At 41.8% G+C, this 15,770-nt stretch overlaps 2 protein-coding genes across 6 annotated transcripts in view; one reads left to right on the top strand and one right to left on the bottom strand.

Annotated features, from left to right (window-relative positions):
* The window catches only part of ATP11C (ATPase phospholipid transporting 11C), a 167,102-nt gene that overhangs the window by 16,300 nt on the left and 135,032 nt on the right, over positions 1 to 15,770 (top strand). The gene's annotated exons all lie outside the window — the stretch shown is intronic.
* LOC118888723 (26S proteasome non-ATPase regulatory subunit 4-like) lies at positions 6,661 to 7,832 on the bottom strand. Its single transcript, XM_036840112.1, has one exon. The coding sequence runs from the start codon at positions 7,810 to 7,812 to the stop codon at positions 6,754 to 6,756; it is 1,059 nt and encodes a 352-aa protein (XP_036696007.1). The 5' UTR covers positions 7,813 to 7,832; the 3' UTR covers positions 6,661 to 6,753.

Below are 15,770 nucleotides of genomic sequence, written 5' to 3'. Positions count from 1 at the left end.
TTCGGTGCATATAGAAGGACACGTGTTAAATATATGCATAATAATAAAATGACCACTCACATACCTGCACCCCAACTTCAGAATTAAACCATTACCAATATAATTCTACCTGTGTGCTCCTTTCTTATCTCATCCCCCTGCCTCCCCCCAACCCTGTAACTATTAACCTTATTTCTGTGAATCATTCTGTTGCTTTCAAAAATACTTTTAACACATATATATGCAAATTTAGATAATATATTATTTAGTTTTCTTGAGCTTATAGAAATAGTATACTGGTTTTTTTTTCTTACTCAATATTAAATTGCTAAGATCCTTCATAAGGTTTTATGTAGCTATAGTTGATTCATTGTCACTGCTGAATATTTTACTTTGGGAATATACTAGAATTTACCCATTCTTCTGTCAATGAACCTATAGGTTATTTGCAGGGTTTTTTTTTTTTTTTCTGTATGACCAGAAAATGTGTCTTTTAGTGTATATTTATAAAAGGGGTTCCCCCCCAATGCGTGTAGGATACACATATACATATACAAACACACACTCAAGCATATGTATAGGAAAACAAATACACATAATAACTCTTGAAATGTGCAACTTTACAAGAAGAGATTAAATTGTTCTCCAAAGTGGTTTTACCAGTATGCACTCCCACTAGCAATGTATGAGTTCCCGTTGCTTCATATACTTGCCCTTGATATTGACTTCTTACATTTTGTTGGTTCTCTGATTACTAATGAGGTTAAACATCTTTGCATACGTTTTTGGGCCATTTATGTTTCCCCTGTGAAATACTTGTTCATGTCTTTTAACTGTTTTCTGTTGGTTTATCTTTCTCATACTGATTTATAATTATGAGTCCTTTTCATATTCAGGAGATTAATCCTTTGTTGGTTATATTTTTTGCAAATAACTTAATTTGTGGCTTCGCATATATTTGTATGTCTTTTGATAAAGAAGTTCTTAACTTTAATGTAGTCAAATTTTTTGGTTTCTTTCTTTATGGTTACTGCTTTATGTGTCTTGATTAAGCAATCCTTCCCTATGCCAAAGTTGGAAAAGTAGTCTCCTTATTATTTTTTCTAAAAGTTTTAAAATTTGGCAAATTATTTTTTGAGCCTCATTTTTCAGAACTTTAAAATGCAGTTGAACTGGGTGTTCTGTAACAACCTTTTATTCTTTGACGCTGTGACCTGAAGAAGACAGGATATGTGCGTATATTTTCAGAGATTGCACTGTTCTTTTAGTAATCTCTCCCACTGTGAGGTTTTATATTCTCTCCTACTTTACTTCTCTTTCTCTCATTTCCCCAGCCTCTTCCTTCCTGTGTTCTTCAGAAAATAACCAGTTGAATCCTGCAACATCCTAGTTTCTGTGTTGAAGCAGCACTTTTTAATTGAAATTTATTGAGATAATGCAGTTGTAAGAAATAATAGAGATCCCGTGTACCCTTTACCCAGTTTATGGTAACATCTTGCAAAACTGTAGTATAACGTCACAACCAGGGTACTGACATTGATAACATCCACTGATCTTATTCAGATTTCTCCAGGTATACTTGTACTCATTTGTGTGTGTGTGTGTGTGTATTTATTTCTATGCAGTTTTATCCCATGTGTATGTTTGTATATCCACCACCACAGATAAGATGCCGAAGGAAACGGCATTTTTTATAAACAGCATTTTTAAAAGTCTGAATTACTGAATACCTCCAGAGTGTTCTGGAGTACCCAGTTTGGCTGGTGCCCACACAGTTCTAGAGGGCCACCTCAGATTACATAATCCAGAAGCAAATTGATGAACTGAAACCTTGACCTTAGAGATGAAAGAATCTTTGATCTTTGGGTTTGAGGTCCTGGGAGGCCAGTTGGCATGCCCCCAAAACATAATCATCATTTATTTTGAATTGTATATGCCCATATGAACCTGCATTTGAGACATCCTTGTAAAAGTTGCCCTTGGTCCATCATACCAATAGGAGTCATTCAAATTCCACCAGGTCGTCTAGGAAAACAATTAAAAGCATACCGAAATATGCATTGGTTTATATCCCCATAAGTAGAAGCTTACATTATTGTCAGGTTGGTAGTCAAGGACATTTGAAGACTACATTTATGGGAGAGCTACATATGCTTTAACTCAAGTCTACTTCAAAATATTTAAAAATAAACACTCAGCACCTTTTGACCTCTTATGACCGGCCAGGCACTATGCTAAGCAAAGAGGATAGTGTAGTAAATAAAAACAGAAGTGGTTCGTGTCCTTATGGAACTTATAATCTAATTTACAGTTTAAAAATAAGGCAACAGGGACTTCCCTGGTGGCGCAGTGGTTAAGAATCCGCCTGCCAATGCAGGGGACACGGGTCCGAGCCCTGGTCTGGGAAGATCCCACATGCTGTGGAGCAGCTAAGCCCGTGCGCCACAACTACTGAGCCTGCGCTCTAGAGCCCACGAGCCACAGCTACTGAAGCCCACGCGCCTAGAGCCCATGCTCTGCATCAAGAGAAGCCTCCGCTCGCTGCAACTAGAGAAAGCCCATGCACAGCAACGAAGACCCAAAGCAGCCCAAAAAATAAATAAATAAATAAATAAAAATTTAAAAAGAAAATAAGGCAACAAATATTATAATTACTCACTTTCATAAGTTTTGAATAAAATGAATTAGAAACAGAGATAACAGAAATAAGGTCTGTTTTTGATAGGGTAGCCAGCAAGCTCTGTCAGAGGAGATGGCATATAAGCAGATAACTGCAGGAAGGAGGGGCTACTTCTGCAGAGGGGTTTGGGAGTAGATACTGGAACCAGCTTGTTCAAAGGCCCTGAGTTGGGCAAGAGCCAGGCACGTTGGGAAACTGAAAAGGAGGCTAGTGGGGCTGAAGGGCACACTCAGTGGAGGAGGGGGAAGATGGCAATGAATGGAGTATAGGAACTTCTGGGGCGCTGTCTTAGGAGCAATTTGGATCTTGTAATCCGAACTTCTTGAAGCCGTGAAGGTGGTTTGAAGATGTGGAAGTGATAATAATGAAGTTGTCTATTTAATCAATTCACAAATATTAAGTACCGTACCCTGTGTCAGGCACTTCTACTTGCTAGGGATGCACTGGTGAGCAAAACAGATTAATATCTCTGCCCCCATGGACCTTACATTTTAATGGGGGAGGGTATTGTTAGGGTAAAGGATAAGCTGAGAGCTCCAAAATACAATGGCCAGCGAAAGGTAGATCTTTGTCTTTCTGGCCTGTAATAGCCCAGGGCAAGGAGGCAGCTTCTATTCCATGAGATCATCTAGGGTCCCAGGCTAGTGGGGCAGTTCTGCCTTCCTCAGCATTTGGTTTTCAGGTTCCAGCCAGCTAGAGGGAAAGAGGGGTCCAGGGCAAGCTTCTTTAGGAAAATGACCAGGAAGTTTCACACATCACTATTACACATATACCTTTGGTGAAATCTTAGTCACGTGGTCCTCCCTAGCCATAAGGGAGATAGAAAAATGCAGTTTCTAGCTGGAAAGCCAGGTGCTCAGGAAGAAAGGAAGAACAGATTTGGGGGGACAACCAGTAGACAGGGAGACAGACAATAAACAAGATAAATAATTGTAATATCTTGTATGCTAGTGATGAGTGGTAAAGGGAAGAGAAAGCAGGGAAGGAAGTTAGGAAGTATCAGGTGGTAGCGGTTGCAATTTTTCAATAGAGCAACGAAGGAAGGCTTCATTGGCAAGGTGCCATTTCAATAAAGCTCTGAATGAAGTCTGTGAGCAAGAAATACCATTCTGAGTTGTTCTGAGGTTACCATAACCCAGGGTAGGCTTTTACATGCCTGAATCTTAGACCTTATCTGAAAGTATTCAGGTTAGTGGAAAAGGCACCATTATACTACAGTTTAATTTAGAGCAAGCAGTACAAGAAAGCCTTAAACAATGAATTGGTGAATTACCATGCTAGGACCTGGACTGAGGCATCTGTCTGAGAGATTTTTTCTTGGCTCTTTGATAGACAGTAAACTTAGCTCCCGAAGAAAGGAGGGACTAAGATCCCTCTGCAACACTCAGTTCAGAGTGTGTTGCACATACTGGTTTTATAGGGTTTGGGGGGTGGCAGGGTGATTTTTTTCTAAGTGTAGGAATTATTGATGATTTGAGTCTGCTGTAGAACTCTGGTTAATTTCAGTCAGCCATTGTCAGTGCAGTTTTAAGGATGTGGTGACATAAAAAGAATGGAAGTATTTTCATGTTCACGCTTGGTCATCCAAAATCTTGCTTAGTTGCCCTTCCAGTTAGAGAAAGCAGTAGTTTCCAACACTTCATTATTTAATTATATTCGAGTGCTGCTTTAAGTTATATGTCAATGTAAAATACATAATAAGCACCTTTTCCTACTTCTGCATCACTTTTTTTTTTTTAATAACAACCCGTTTGGTTAATGAGACAAAAGAAAAGGATTTTCTGCCTGTTTTTACTCTAATGCCCTTCCCACCTACAACACCCCTAGATGTGGGTAGATAGATTGTCTCGGGTTTATTTCTATGTTAGTAATCATTATCTTTCATTAGAGAACTTACAGTTTAGGAAAGGAGATAAGATACACAGATACATAATGAAAATACAAGGCAGGAAGTGATAAATGCCATGAGAAAGGTAAAAATAAAATGCTCTTGTAGTTCACAGACTACAGAATGAGTAACCCTGTAAGTCTTTGCTTCCACAATCATGAAAGGAGACAGTAAGGTTAACTTTGAGCTTAATATATAATGCTCTCAAAAGGAATTTTCTCTTCTTGGAAAAGGGAAGCATTTGATCTGTTATCCTACTATTTTAAGTATTTTTGTGAGTCCAGTCCTTTTCTAGGCACAGATAAAATACATTTTTTGCCTGTCATGCTACACCACAGAGAAAAACTCAAGTCAGACTGGAAAAGCACTGCTAATCACTTCATAGCATTTTATAGTCTTGGAAGTTACCCTTGAATCTTTTCTCCTCTCCCTCCAGCTTACCCAGTCCCTCACCAAATTCCAAAGATTATGCCTCCTGAATATTTTTGGGATCCAGTCTTGCCAAGCTTAATCCATCTCTGCGAAGCAGCTAGACCGATTTTTTAAAAACATAGCATTAGTTTAAGTCAGTTTCATGCTAAGAATCCCTAGTGGTTCCCTTCACAGAGTAAGATTTCAACTCCTTATTGTGCACACCAGGCTCTGCCTGCCTGTGCAATAACATCTCTGACCTTTGCCCCTCACCTTGTACACTGCAGTCACATTGGCCTTCCCTCAGGGCTTGCCCTCCTCCCGCACACTGCTCCCACTGTGTGGAATCCTTCCCCAAGGGCCCCGTTTCTATTCCTTCAGTACTAAACTCAAGCATCCTTAAGGAAACCTTCCGACCCCCCGCTGCGGTCAGACCACCCAGTCTCAATGGGGTCTCATAGCACCTTGTACTTCTCTTACTTAGGTCTTTCTGCAACTGTAATTAATAATGAATCTTGGAGCTAGTTATTAGCTGCCTTCCCCCTAGAACAAAATTTAAAAGGGCACATGTGCTTTTACTTAGTGCTCTGTGCCCAGGGCCAGTGTCTGGTATAGTGCTGAGTACTGGAATAAATTCTTAAGAAATATTTGTTGCTAAAGAAAAAGGGCAGAAAATTCCCAAATTATTTAAATTTGGTTTTAGATTTTATTGAGGTGCTTACATTTGATCATAGGTTTTTTAAAGTTGTTGGAATGTTTATAAAAGACAAGTAGCAGCATCACCTGGGAGCTGTTAGAAATGCAATGCCCAGGCTTCTGATTCAGACCTACTGTATCAGAAACTGCGGGTGGGGCCTGACAATCTGGTGTAACACACCCTCCAGGTGATGCTGATACAGAATAATGTTTGAGAACCAGGGTTCTATAAAAATACTGACTGAAAAAACAAACAAACAAACAAACAAACAAAAAATACTGACTGAAGGTTGACTCTGACTAAGTAAAATATGAAGTGCAACTTAAACCTACTTTTGAAATTAGGTACATTGTTTCTAATCAACAGTGGGTGGTAATAAACTACTTTTCAGCTGCCACCCTCCCCCACCCCCATTTTATCAATTGTCTTCAGATATCAACTGAAATGTAAACAAGGTCTGCTTGATCAATCAACCCAAACCTGGACTTTAGAAATTCCATAATATTTTTCAACCTTCCCCCCTCTGAATCTAACTTTTATCTAGTGCCATCTGATACCAGGAAATGCTTGTAAAACTGATAATGCCCATGATTCTAGTGTTGGAGTGCTTTGCTTTTAATTTTTTTTTGGCCGCACTGCGTGGCATGTGGGATTTTAGTTCCCCGACCAGGGATCAAACCCATGCCCCCTGCAGTGGAAGTGAGGAGTCTTAACCGCTGGACTGCCAGGGAGGTCCCAAGAGTTTGTTTTTTAAATATGAGATTCCAGATAACATCTTTCTCGCTGAGTGGGGCCTTCTCCATTATTTTTTGGTGTTTCCTTTTAAGTTTTACTTTAATCAGGAGACAAGTATATGCAGTTGACATGTTTCAAATGCTTATTTTATTTATTTTTTTTTTTAAAGAAAAAAAGTTGCCAAGCTTTATTTCGGTTGCAGTGGTTACAGACAGCACATCTAACCCTATATCCCACCCCGCCCTACTCGGCCCCCTGAACAGGCTCAGCCCCCTTTTCCCTCCAGTCTCACTTCTTGTCCTCCTCCTTCTTGTCCTTCTTGCCATCCTTGGCGGCCTGGGAGGCCAGGGAGCCCATGGCATTTCAGATGGCCTCATTGTTGGGATCCACACCTGGAAGGTTCTCCCGGACACTCTGAAGGAACTCGGGGTCCTGCATCACGTCACAGTCATCCTCCTCCTTGGCGGGCTCAGATGTGTCCATGGCTGAACTGGCATCAATGTCAGCTGATTCTGCCTGGCCAGATTCTGCGCCCTGGAGGGACATCTGCATGGCATAAGCATTCTGTTCTTCCTCAGTCATACTGCTTAGGTCAGGGAGCCCAGTGCGGCCAAACTCCTGCTGGCTGATGGTCATCTTCAGCAGGGCATCGTCCGAGTCTTCAGCCCCAGTCGTAGCAATTCCCACCTCAGCGGCAGAGGCAGCAGCTGCCCACCACGCCGCCTCCTCCTGCGGCTGCCGCTGCTCTTCCACAGAGACTCGCAGGGCCAGGGCCAGCTCAGGATCAGCACTGGGGTCCATGCCAGATTCAAAGTCACTGGCACCAAGACCCAGCATGGCGCCGTCTTCCCCAGCCAGAATCGGAGAACTGATGAGGGCATCAGCCAAGCTGGGCCCAGGAGGCACTGTCACCAGATGAGAACCGGTTCCATCTTTGCCATTCAGTGTGTTTACAAAGGCGGTCAGCTTTGCTGTGTTCACCTCCTCTTCCCCAAAATTGATAATGTCAGCATTTACTTTCTCCTTCTTGAGGCGTTTAGCCAGTTTCACCAGATTCTTCTCACTGCCCTCCACGGGGCTTCCCACAAAGGCAGTGATTCGCATCTTGTGATTCTTGCCCTGTGGGTGCTTCAGGGCCAGATGGGCCACGCAGATGCCAGTGCAGAAGGTGATCTTGCCCTTGGGTTGGACAGTGTGGAGCTTAGAGAGGATGCGGCCGGTGTCAGGGGTGAGTGTGGTCCGCACTTCACAGTCATTGGCCAGGGTGATGAGGCCCGCGTTGTTCTCAGGGTTGCTGAGGGTCTCGGAGTGACAGACTATGTTGACGGTGTCTTGTTGGGCCTGTAGCCGGGTGGGTAAGAAGTCCCCATTCCGCATATACTCACTGTTGTCCACGCAAACCATAGTGCTTTCCAACACCATCTTGCCGCCTTCCTCCCTCCCCGACCTCAAATGCTTATTTAAATTGTGAAGTATATTTCAGCTGATGAAGGGATTTGAAATTAAAGTGAATATTTGTTCTGGGGAAGTTAGGGGAACCTAACGTGGTTTTGCAAATGCTCCTGTGTCTAGCTGTTGCCCACATATACTCTCATTCCTTAGCCTCCAAGCCTCTGTTTGCCTGTAGCTGCTCCTAGAATTTAATTGCCTGCTAGCTAAAACCTCTATGAAAACATTTGGGTAGATAGAGTGGCCCAGGATTTTCTTTTGCTTGGCAAGAACTCACTTGCTAAAATGGTTTTTAATATGTCGGTGCCTCTCTACTGTGCTTCTTTTGCCAGAATAGATGCAGCCCAAAAGATTTGCTTGTCTTCCTAACTCCTTTTTTAATATCTCATAGCAGTGACTGAGCTATTGATCTGAAGGGATAATAACAACCCTGCATGTGCTTTTTGCAAGTTCTGATATTTTAAGAACTGAGAGCTTTGAAAAAGAACATCGCTTTACTTCACAAACTCAAGGCTTCTTCAAACCAAATAATATACAGCATATGTCATAAAGAAGGTTCATTCCTAGAAATCACCAGATTTAAAGGGAGCAAAGGATGAGGGAGAAGGAATTAAAACAAGTGACAGTACTTGCTCAGAGACTGATGACCAGGGTCAGCTCCACGGGAACATTGTCTCCAGCAGCCCCACTTACTCTTCCTCACCGCATCCCTAATTCATGTTCTTGGCTCCTAAAATACACTTAAAGCACTTCTCAGAAAGATTGAAAGGCACACAGAAAGTAAACAATAAACTTTTTGGTGAAGTTAACCTTTAGTATATTATTAGTAGTTTTGGATTCTAGGTTGACTCCTCAGTAGGGAAAATAGCAAGCAACATGCCTCATTATAATTAGATATATAAATAACTTAAGATAATACATCTATCATAAGGCAAATAGAAAAAATTGGGGGATTTTTTAGCTGCGCACATTTATTTATTTATTTATTTATGGCTATGTTGGGTCTTTGTTGCTGTGCACGGGCTTTTCTCTAGTTGCAGCGAGCGGGGGCTGCTCTTCGTTGAGGTGTGTGGGCTTCTCATTGCGGTGGCTTCTCTTGTTGCGGAGCACGGGCTCTAGGCGCACCGGCTTCAGTAGTTGTGGCACGTGGGCTCAGTAGTTGTGGCTAGTGGGCTCTAGAGCGCAGGCTCAGTAGTTGTGGCGCACGGGCTTAGTTGCTCCGCAGCATGTGGGATCTTCCCGGACCAGGGCTCGGACCCGTGTCCCCTGCATTGGCAGGCGGATCCTTAACCACTGTGCCACCAGGGAAGTCCTTTAGCTGCGTACATTTATTAATCCAAGTTCTGGCTAATAAGGTCTAAGAGGACTCCCTCAATTTGAGAGATATGCCCCCCCAAAAAAAACAGTCAAAGAATATTTAGGTTTATACTCTTAATTTGTTAATGTTACTGTCTAATATTTCTTATATATTTGTATCTGTTCAGCACCTGGAAGAATTCAGTACTTATTTTTAGAATTCGTCTTAAACTTTTTTTGTAAACTTTTCATTTTAGGATAATTTCAGATTTATAGGAACTTTGCAAAGATGGTACAGAGAGTTCACATATGCCCTACACAGTTTCCCTTATTATTATCTTATATTAGTAATGGTACATTTGTCACAATTAATGAACCAATATTGTTATGTTATTACTAACTAAAGTCCATACTTCATTCACATTTCTTCAGTTTGTCCCTAATGTCCTTTTTTCTGTTCCAGGATCCCATCAAGAATACCGTACCATAATTAGTCATCCTGTCTCCTTAGGCTCCTCTTGGCTGTGACAGTTTCTCAAACTTTCCTTGGTTTTGATGACGTTGACAGTTTTGAGGAGTACCGGTTAGGGATTTTGTAGCAAATCCCTCAGTTAGGATTTGTTTGATGTTTTTCTCAAGATAAGATGTGGATTATGGCTTTTTAGGAGGAAGGCTGGAGAAGTGAAGGGCTGTCCTCATCGCATCTTATCCACCATGCATAATATCAACATGACTTTCTACTGATGATGTTAACTTGATCACTTGGCTGGGGTAGCATTTGTCAGGTTTCTTCACTGTGAAGTTAGTCTTTTTTAAAACAGATTTTTACTGATTTTTCTACCTGTATGATTCTGGAGAGGAATATGGTTCATTTCATTTATTTATTCAACAGATGTTACTTTGAGTTAAAGAAAACATGGTTTTAGGTAAATTTTAGGGTTTTATTTCCCCCCAAGGCCCACTCTTATTAATTGGAGAAATAAACCATATTTAAGGAATAGCCAATACTTTGTAGGTAACAAAAGTTGGTCAAGGTCAAGTTGTTGGTGTACAGTGTATATTTGTTTAGCTTTTCTGAATATACTGAGTTTTTCAACAAAATTCTGTTTGACCACTGATGAATATTGTTAAATAATTTAAATCACATTCTTCAAATGTTATGGCATCTCAATTATTCATGATTTACCAGTTATTAGACTTTCTTACCTTCTCTTTTCACTCATTTTATATTCAGAAGTAATAGTGGAAATGAGACCCTTTCTATCTTCCCAGGTTTTGTATAAGTACAAAGGATTATATAGATATTAGGAATCAAGCAACCTTCTGCTTATTTACATTCTTTCAAATGCTAGTCACAGTAACAGATGAAGATCAGAAAGCACTAGGAAGGGCTTCCCTGGTGGCGCAATGGTTGAGAATCTGCCTGCCAATGCAGGGGACACGGGTTCGAGCCCTGGTCCGGGAAGATCCCACATGCCACGGAGCAGCTAAGCCCGTGCGCCACAACTACTGAGCCTGCGCTCTAGAGCCCGCGAGCCACTACTTCTGAGCCTACGTGCCACAACTACTGAAGCCCATGTTCCTAGAGCACATGCTCTGCAACAAGAGAAGCCACCGCAATGAGAAGCCCGTGCACCACAACGAAGAGTAGCCCCCGCTCGCTGCAACTAGAGAAATTCCGCGCACAGCAACAAAGACCCAGCAAGCCAAAAATAAATAAATTAAAATAAATTAATTTTAAAAAAAAAGAAAGTACTAGGAAAAGAAGAGTTTTGCTATCAAAGAATGAGTGTGTCATGCAGCAGATGAACCTCTAGGATGAATTTGATTAATTCTCCACAGCAGCAAAATCGCATAATCAGATGGTATTGCTTGAGGCTTTCTCTTGCTTTGGAGTCGGATAATCTAAATTGTGTAGCCTCTAGTGGATTTTCATTCTGTCATGTATCAAGGAACGTCTGTGCAGATGGAAAGAGGTTTTCTGTTGGGCTGTGTGTGAGCTCAGTGGGAAGGGTTAAAAATTAGGAATGAATGCATTTAACTCAATTTTTCTTCCTAATAACAGACATCTCTACCAGATTTGATGACACTGCAAACATGAAAGGAGCAGAGACATCTGGGTGTTATCATAAGCTCTGCCACTACTTGTGTAGTTTTGGGGGTAGGTTTTTTTTTTTCTTAATAAATTTATTTATTTATTTGTTTGTTTTTATTTTTGGCTGCGTTGGGGCTTCGTTGCTGCACGCGGGCTTTCTCTAGCTGCGGTGAACGGGGGCTACTCTTCATTGCGGTGCGGGGTCTTCTCATTGTGGTGGCTTCTCTTGTTGTGGAGCACGGGCTCTAGGCACACAGGCTTCAGCAGTTGTGGCACGTGGGCGCTAGAGCTCAGTCTCAGTAGTTGTGGCGCATGGGTTTAGTTGCTCCGCGGCATGTGGGATCTTCCCAGACCAGGGCTCGAACCCGTGTCCCTTGCATTGGCAGGCAGATTCTTAACCACTGCACCACCAGGGAAGCCCGGGGGTAGTTTTATTATGTGACTTCCCTCGGTGATCATCAGATTTTCATCCATATAGTAAGAGTGGATAGGTCAGAGCATTGCTTATACTCCTCAAGACCATGTAAGTTTGTGGTTCAGAATGGGAAACAAGAGTAGCAATATGGGCTGTCCACCCAATTCCATGGTACAATATGATACAGTACATTAGGAAAAAGATTTCTGGGTAATAGCTATGAGCCATAGAGCTTTTTAAGATATGTATTCTGGATTAGGGAAGTGGTGGTAGGTAGAGAAAGTGGAGGTGGGTGAACAGAGATCTCTATACACTGAATTCCATATTCCTCTTCCTTGGTCCTTCCCATGTGACAGGCTCGCTCTTTCTCTTTCATTGCCGATCTTCTCTGCTCATGGCCTTGCCTCATGCTGTCTGATGTTGGGAGGGCTGTGAGGGCCTGCTGACTTCCATGTCTTCACTGCTCTCCAGTGGACAGAGTTGGGGCAGGTCAGCCCTGAACGAGGCTTTGGGCCCCAGCCTGTCCTGAGCTGGAGAGAATTTGGGAACCTCTGGCTGCCAGCTCAGCAGATCGGCATGTCTGCTAGTCTCATTCTGACTTTGTGTGCTTACATTTTTTAAGGCTGCTCTTGCTTAGTTCCTTGTAATTAAGACTGGCCTTTTACTTCCATGCCAGAACCCTGGCCCCTCTGTGAAGTCCTTGTCTGGGTATAGTGGTTGGTACCGCAGTTGCTCCAAGGGTAGAAATATGCTTTCTTTTAGCCAGGCCTCTCCGGAACTTGAACTCTGCCTGGACCCATGCCTGTGTTTGGGACTCTGCTACCCATTGTTGATTTTGTTGATGCTCACTGACCAGTTGCTTTTTACCAGATTTACCTGTTATAGTATTCTGTCTGCTTTCTCCTTGCTGAGTATCCTGATGTTTGCTCATTGACCACCTATCTGGACCTCTGCCTGTTGCTGCCCACTCTCCTTTGCCAATTATGCTCTCTTGCCTACCTGGATTTCCTCCTAGAGCTTGCTTCTGAGTCCATCTCCAAGCACCTTCCCTCCAATTCCTTCCCTCCAATATGGAGGTGTCTGTATAGATGACAGGGCCTGATCTACCATCCTGCCTGCCTTCAGAAGCTTAATTATGACAGTCAGTGTTTTCCATTCTCTTTATAAAAATCTGTCACCTTTTAGCTGCCTTAGTTTGTTATTCCCTGATATTATAAACTCACTCCTTGACGTTTTTTATTTGATCATTTTTTTGTCTTTCCTTAGAACAAATCTCATGTATCCCCTTTTCAGCCACTTGTTACTTTCACAGGGAGTGGCCTCAAATCATAAATCTTCACATTGGAAGAGACTTTCAAAGACATCTAGTTCAACTTTCCATGTGATGGGTAACTTACCAACTCCCAAAATAACCCATCAATAACATTTTCAACAGCTCTCAACTGGTTTCTTGGGCCCCAAACTATCAATTCATTCATATATTTATTCACTTATTCATTCAGTCAACAGTTACTCAACGTCTGCTTTTAGCCAGGCATTCATGTGTGTGTGTGTGTGTGTGTGTCTGTGTGTGTGTGTGTTTGTCACCATTCCTGTCCTTAGAGAGCTGCTACTCCAGGGGGGATAGAGAAATAAACAATCATGATTGCTAGCTAGAGGCATGCAGTGGGTAGGGGAATGGGTCATTTCTTCTGCATGACTGAAGGTTGGTTCATGGAGGAGCTCTTTCTGCCGCTTCAATTAACACCAACTTTCTGGTCCACCACCAGCTTTTCAGCTACTCAGTAGAGAGGAGAGCCTCCTTTCTGCCTCTGTCTATCCTTGACTTGCCCTTGGAATCATCTTTCTAAATGCAAGTCTTCGTTTGTTATTCCCCTGCTAATAGGCTCCCCATTGTCTACCCCGCAAACAGATATCTAGCTCTTTGACACAACTTATGAAGCCCTCAGCCTTCTGGTTCATGCCTGCCTCTCCAGTCCCATACACACCATTTTTCATCAGGCTCTCAGTGCCCCTGAATTTCGTGCAGTTTCCTGGCTACATCGTGCTTACTCACACTTCTCTTGCATATGTTGTTTCTGCTACCTGGAATGACTGCCGGTCTCGTCTCCACAGTGAACTCCCGGGGCACTGTGAAAGCCTGATGGAAGATGGTACACAGGGAGGAGTAAATCACAACTCTGACCTTCCTTTTCCATTAAGGTGTACTTTGACCTGTTGGCTGCTATTGCCCCTCATACACCCCCATGCCTGCCACCCGAAGATTGTGAACTACTCTACACCAGGCAGTTATCTCTGTGTCTTCAGCCTTAACACAGAGACTGGCCCAGAATGGGCAGTCAATAGATATGTGTTGGATGAATGGATGAGTAAAGAAATGAAGACAAGTCTTCTATAGTCTTATTTTTCACTTTAGGTCTCCCTTGGAGCACTGAGAATGCTACTTAAAAGACTCCTACCATTGTTTTGACTGTAGCTCCCTGCCAACCTAGGACCACGCTCACTGGCTTATCCATGGCTAGACACCTGCCTGCAACTATCACTGAACAGCCTGCCTGCCATACAGGGAGAAAGGCCCTTCGGGGGTGGGGGGAAGGTTGGACAACTCTTCACCTTCTCCTACCTGGCAGCCTCTGCTGCCAAGATAAGCTTCTCGCGTGTCTCTTCAAAACTCTAATCAAGAGAAAGAAATTGCACAGAATGAAAATGCTTCTTTCCTGCTCTGGTAAATCAGAACAGTTGTAAAGTGAGGGGAATTAGTACTTGAACAAGTTCCTGTCTTTATTAAGCAATACTTTGAATGAGTCATCTACAAACTCAAGCAATTGGTGAGAACAATTAGTGGCCATTTATCATTTTAAGTTGATCTGTTTCAGATAAATAGCAAATGGGGTATTTTGGTCCTAAATTATATATACATTTATCTCCTTCTTACGAGAGCCCTTTTTTTTTTACATAGTTATATCAATGAGCAGTGAAAGACACACAGCACTGTCATGAACTTTGTCCTCCTTGTCTTCCTGTTCTTTAATCATGGATCTTGAACTTTCAGTCAAAACTCAGCAGTTTTAGTTCTATTAGATGTAGATCTCTGCCTAAAATAGTTGGCCATTTCTGAGATAGTATGCTTTTCTTTAGGTTTATTGAGATATACTTTACATAAAGTAAAATTCACACTTTTTAGGTATGTACAAGTCTATGAATTTTGACAAACTTAATATAGCTTGTGGCCACCACTGAAATCAAGGCAATAGAATTTTCTGTCACCCAAAGTGTTCCCTCATGCTCCTTTGTAGCAGTGTCCTCCCTATGTTGCCAACCCCTGGCAACCACTGCTCTGATTTCTGTCTCTATAGTTTTCTCATTTCCAGAACCTCGTATAAGTGAAATCAAAATACGTAGCCTTTGGGACTTCCCTGGTGGTCCAGTGGTTAAGACTCCACGCTCCAGATGCAGGGGGGCCAGGCTCGATCCCTGGTCAGGGAACTAGATCCCGCATGCCGCAACTAAGACCCGGTGCAGCCAAATAAATAAATTAATTAAATAAATACTAAAAAGATAATATGTAGCCTTTCGAATCTGGCTTATTTTGCTTAGCATAATGCTTTTGAGAGTCATCCATGTCATTGAATTTATCAGTAGTTTGCTGCATTCTATTGCTGAGTAGAATTACATTATATGAATGTACAACAATCTGTTTATCCATTCACCAATTGATGGACATTTGGATAGTTTAACATTTTGCAGTGATTATGAATAAAGTTGTAATCATTTACAGTTCAGGTTTTGGGTAGACATATATTTTTATTTCTCTTGAGTAAATACCAGGGAGTGGGATGGCTGGGTTTTATGATGTGTGTTTAACTTCGTAAGAAATTGTCAAACTGTATTTCAAAGTGACTGTACCTTTTTTTTTTTTTTTAATTCCAGTCTGTGGCTTGTCTTTTTATTTTTAAAATTTTCTTAATATCTTTTAAAGAGCAAAAGTTTTAAGTTTTGATGAAATTCAATTGATCACTTTTTCTTTTATGGTTCATGCTTCTTCTGTCCTATATAAGAAATAATTACCAGACCTAGGATCATGAAGATTTACTTATGTTTTATTCTAGACGTTTTGTAGCATTA

The sequence above is a fragment of the Balaenoptera musculus genome, chromosome X, assembly GCF_009873245.2.
Source record: "Balaenoptera musculus isolate JJ_BM4_2016_0621 chromosome X, mBalMus1.pri.v3, whole genome shotgun sequence".
Taxonomy (NCBI): domain Eukaryota; kingdom Metazoa; phylum Chordata; class Mammalia; order Artiodactyla; family Balaenopteridae; genus Balaenoptera; species Balaenoptera musculus.
Note: the sequence above shows the minus strand (reverse complement) of the source record. Positions and strands in the feature narration are given on the sequence as shown.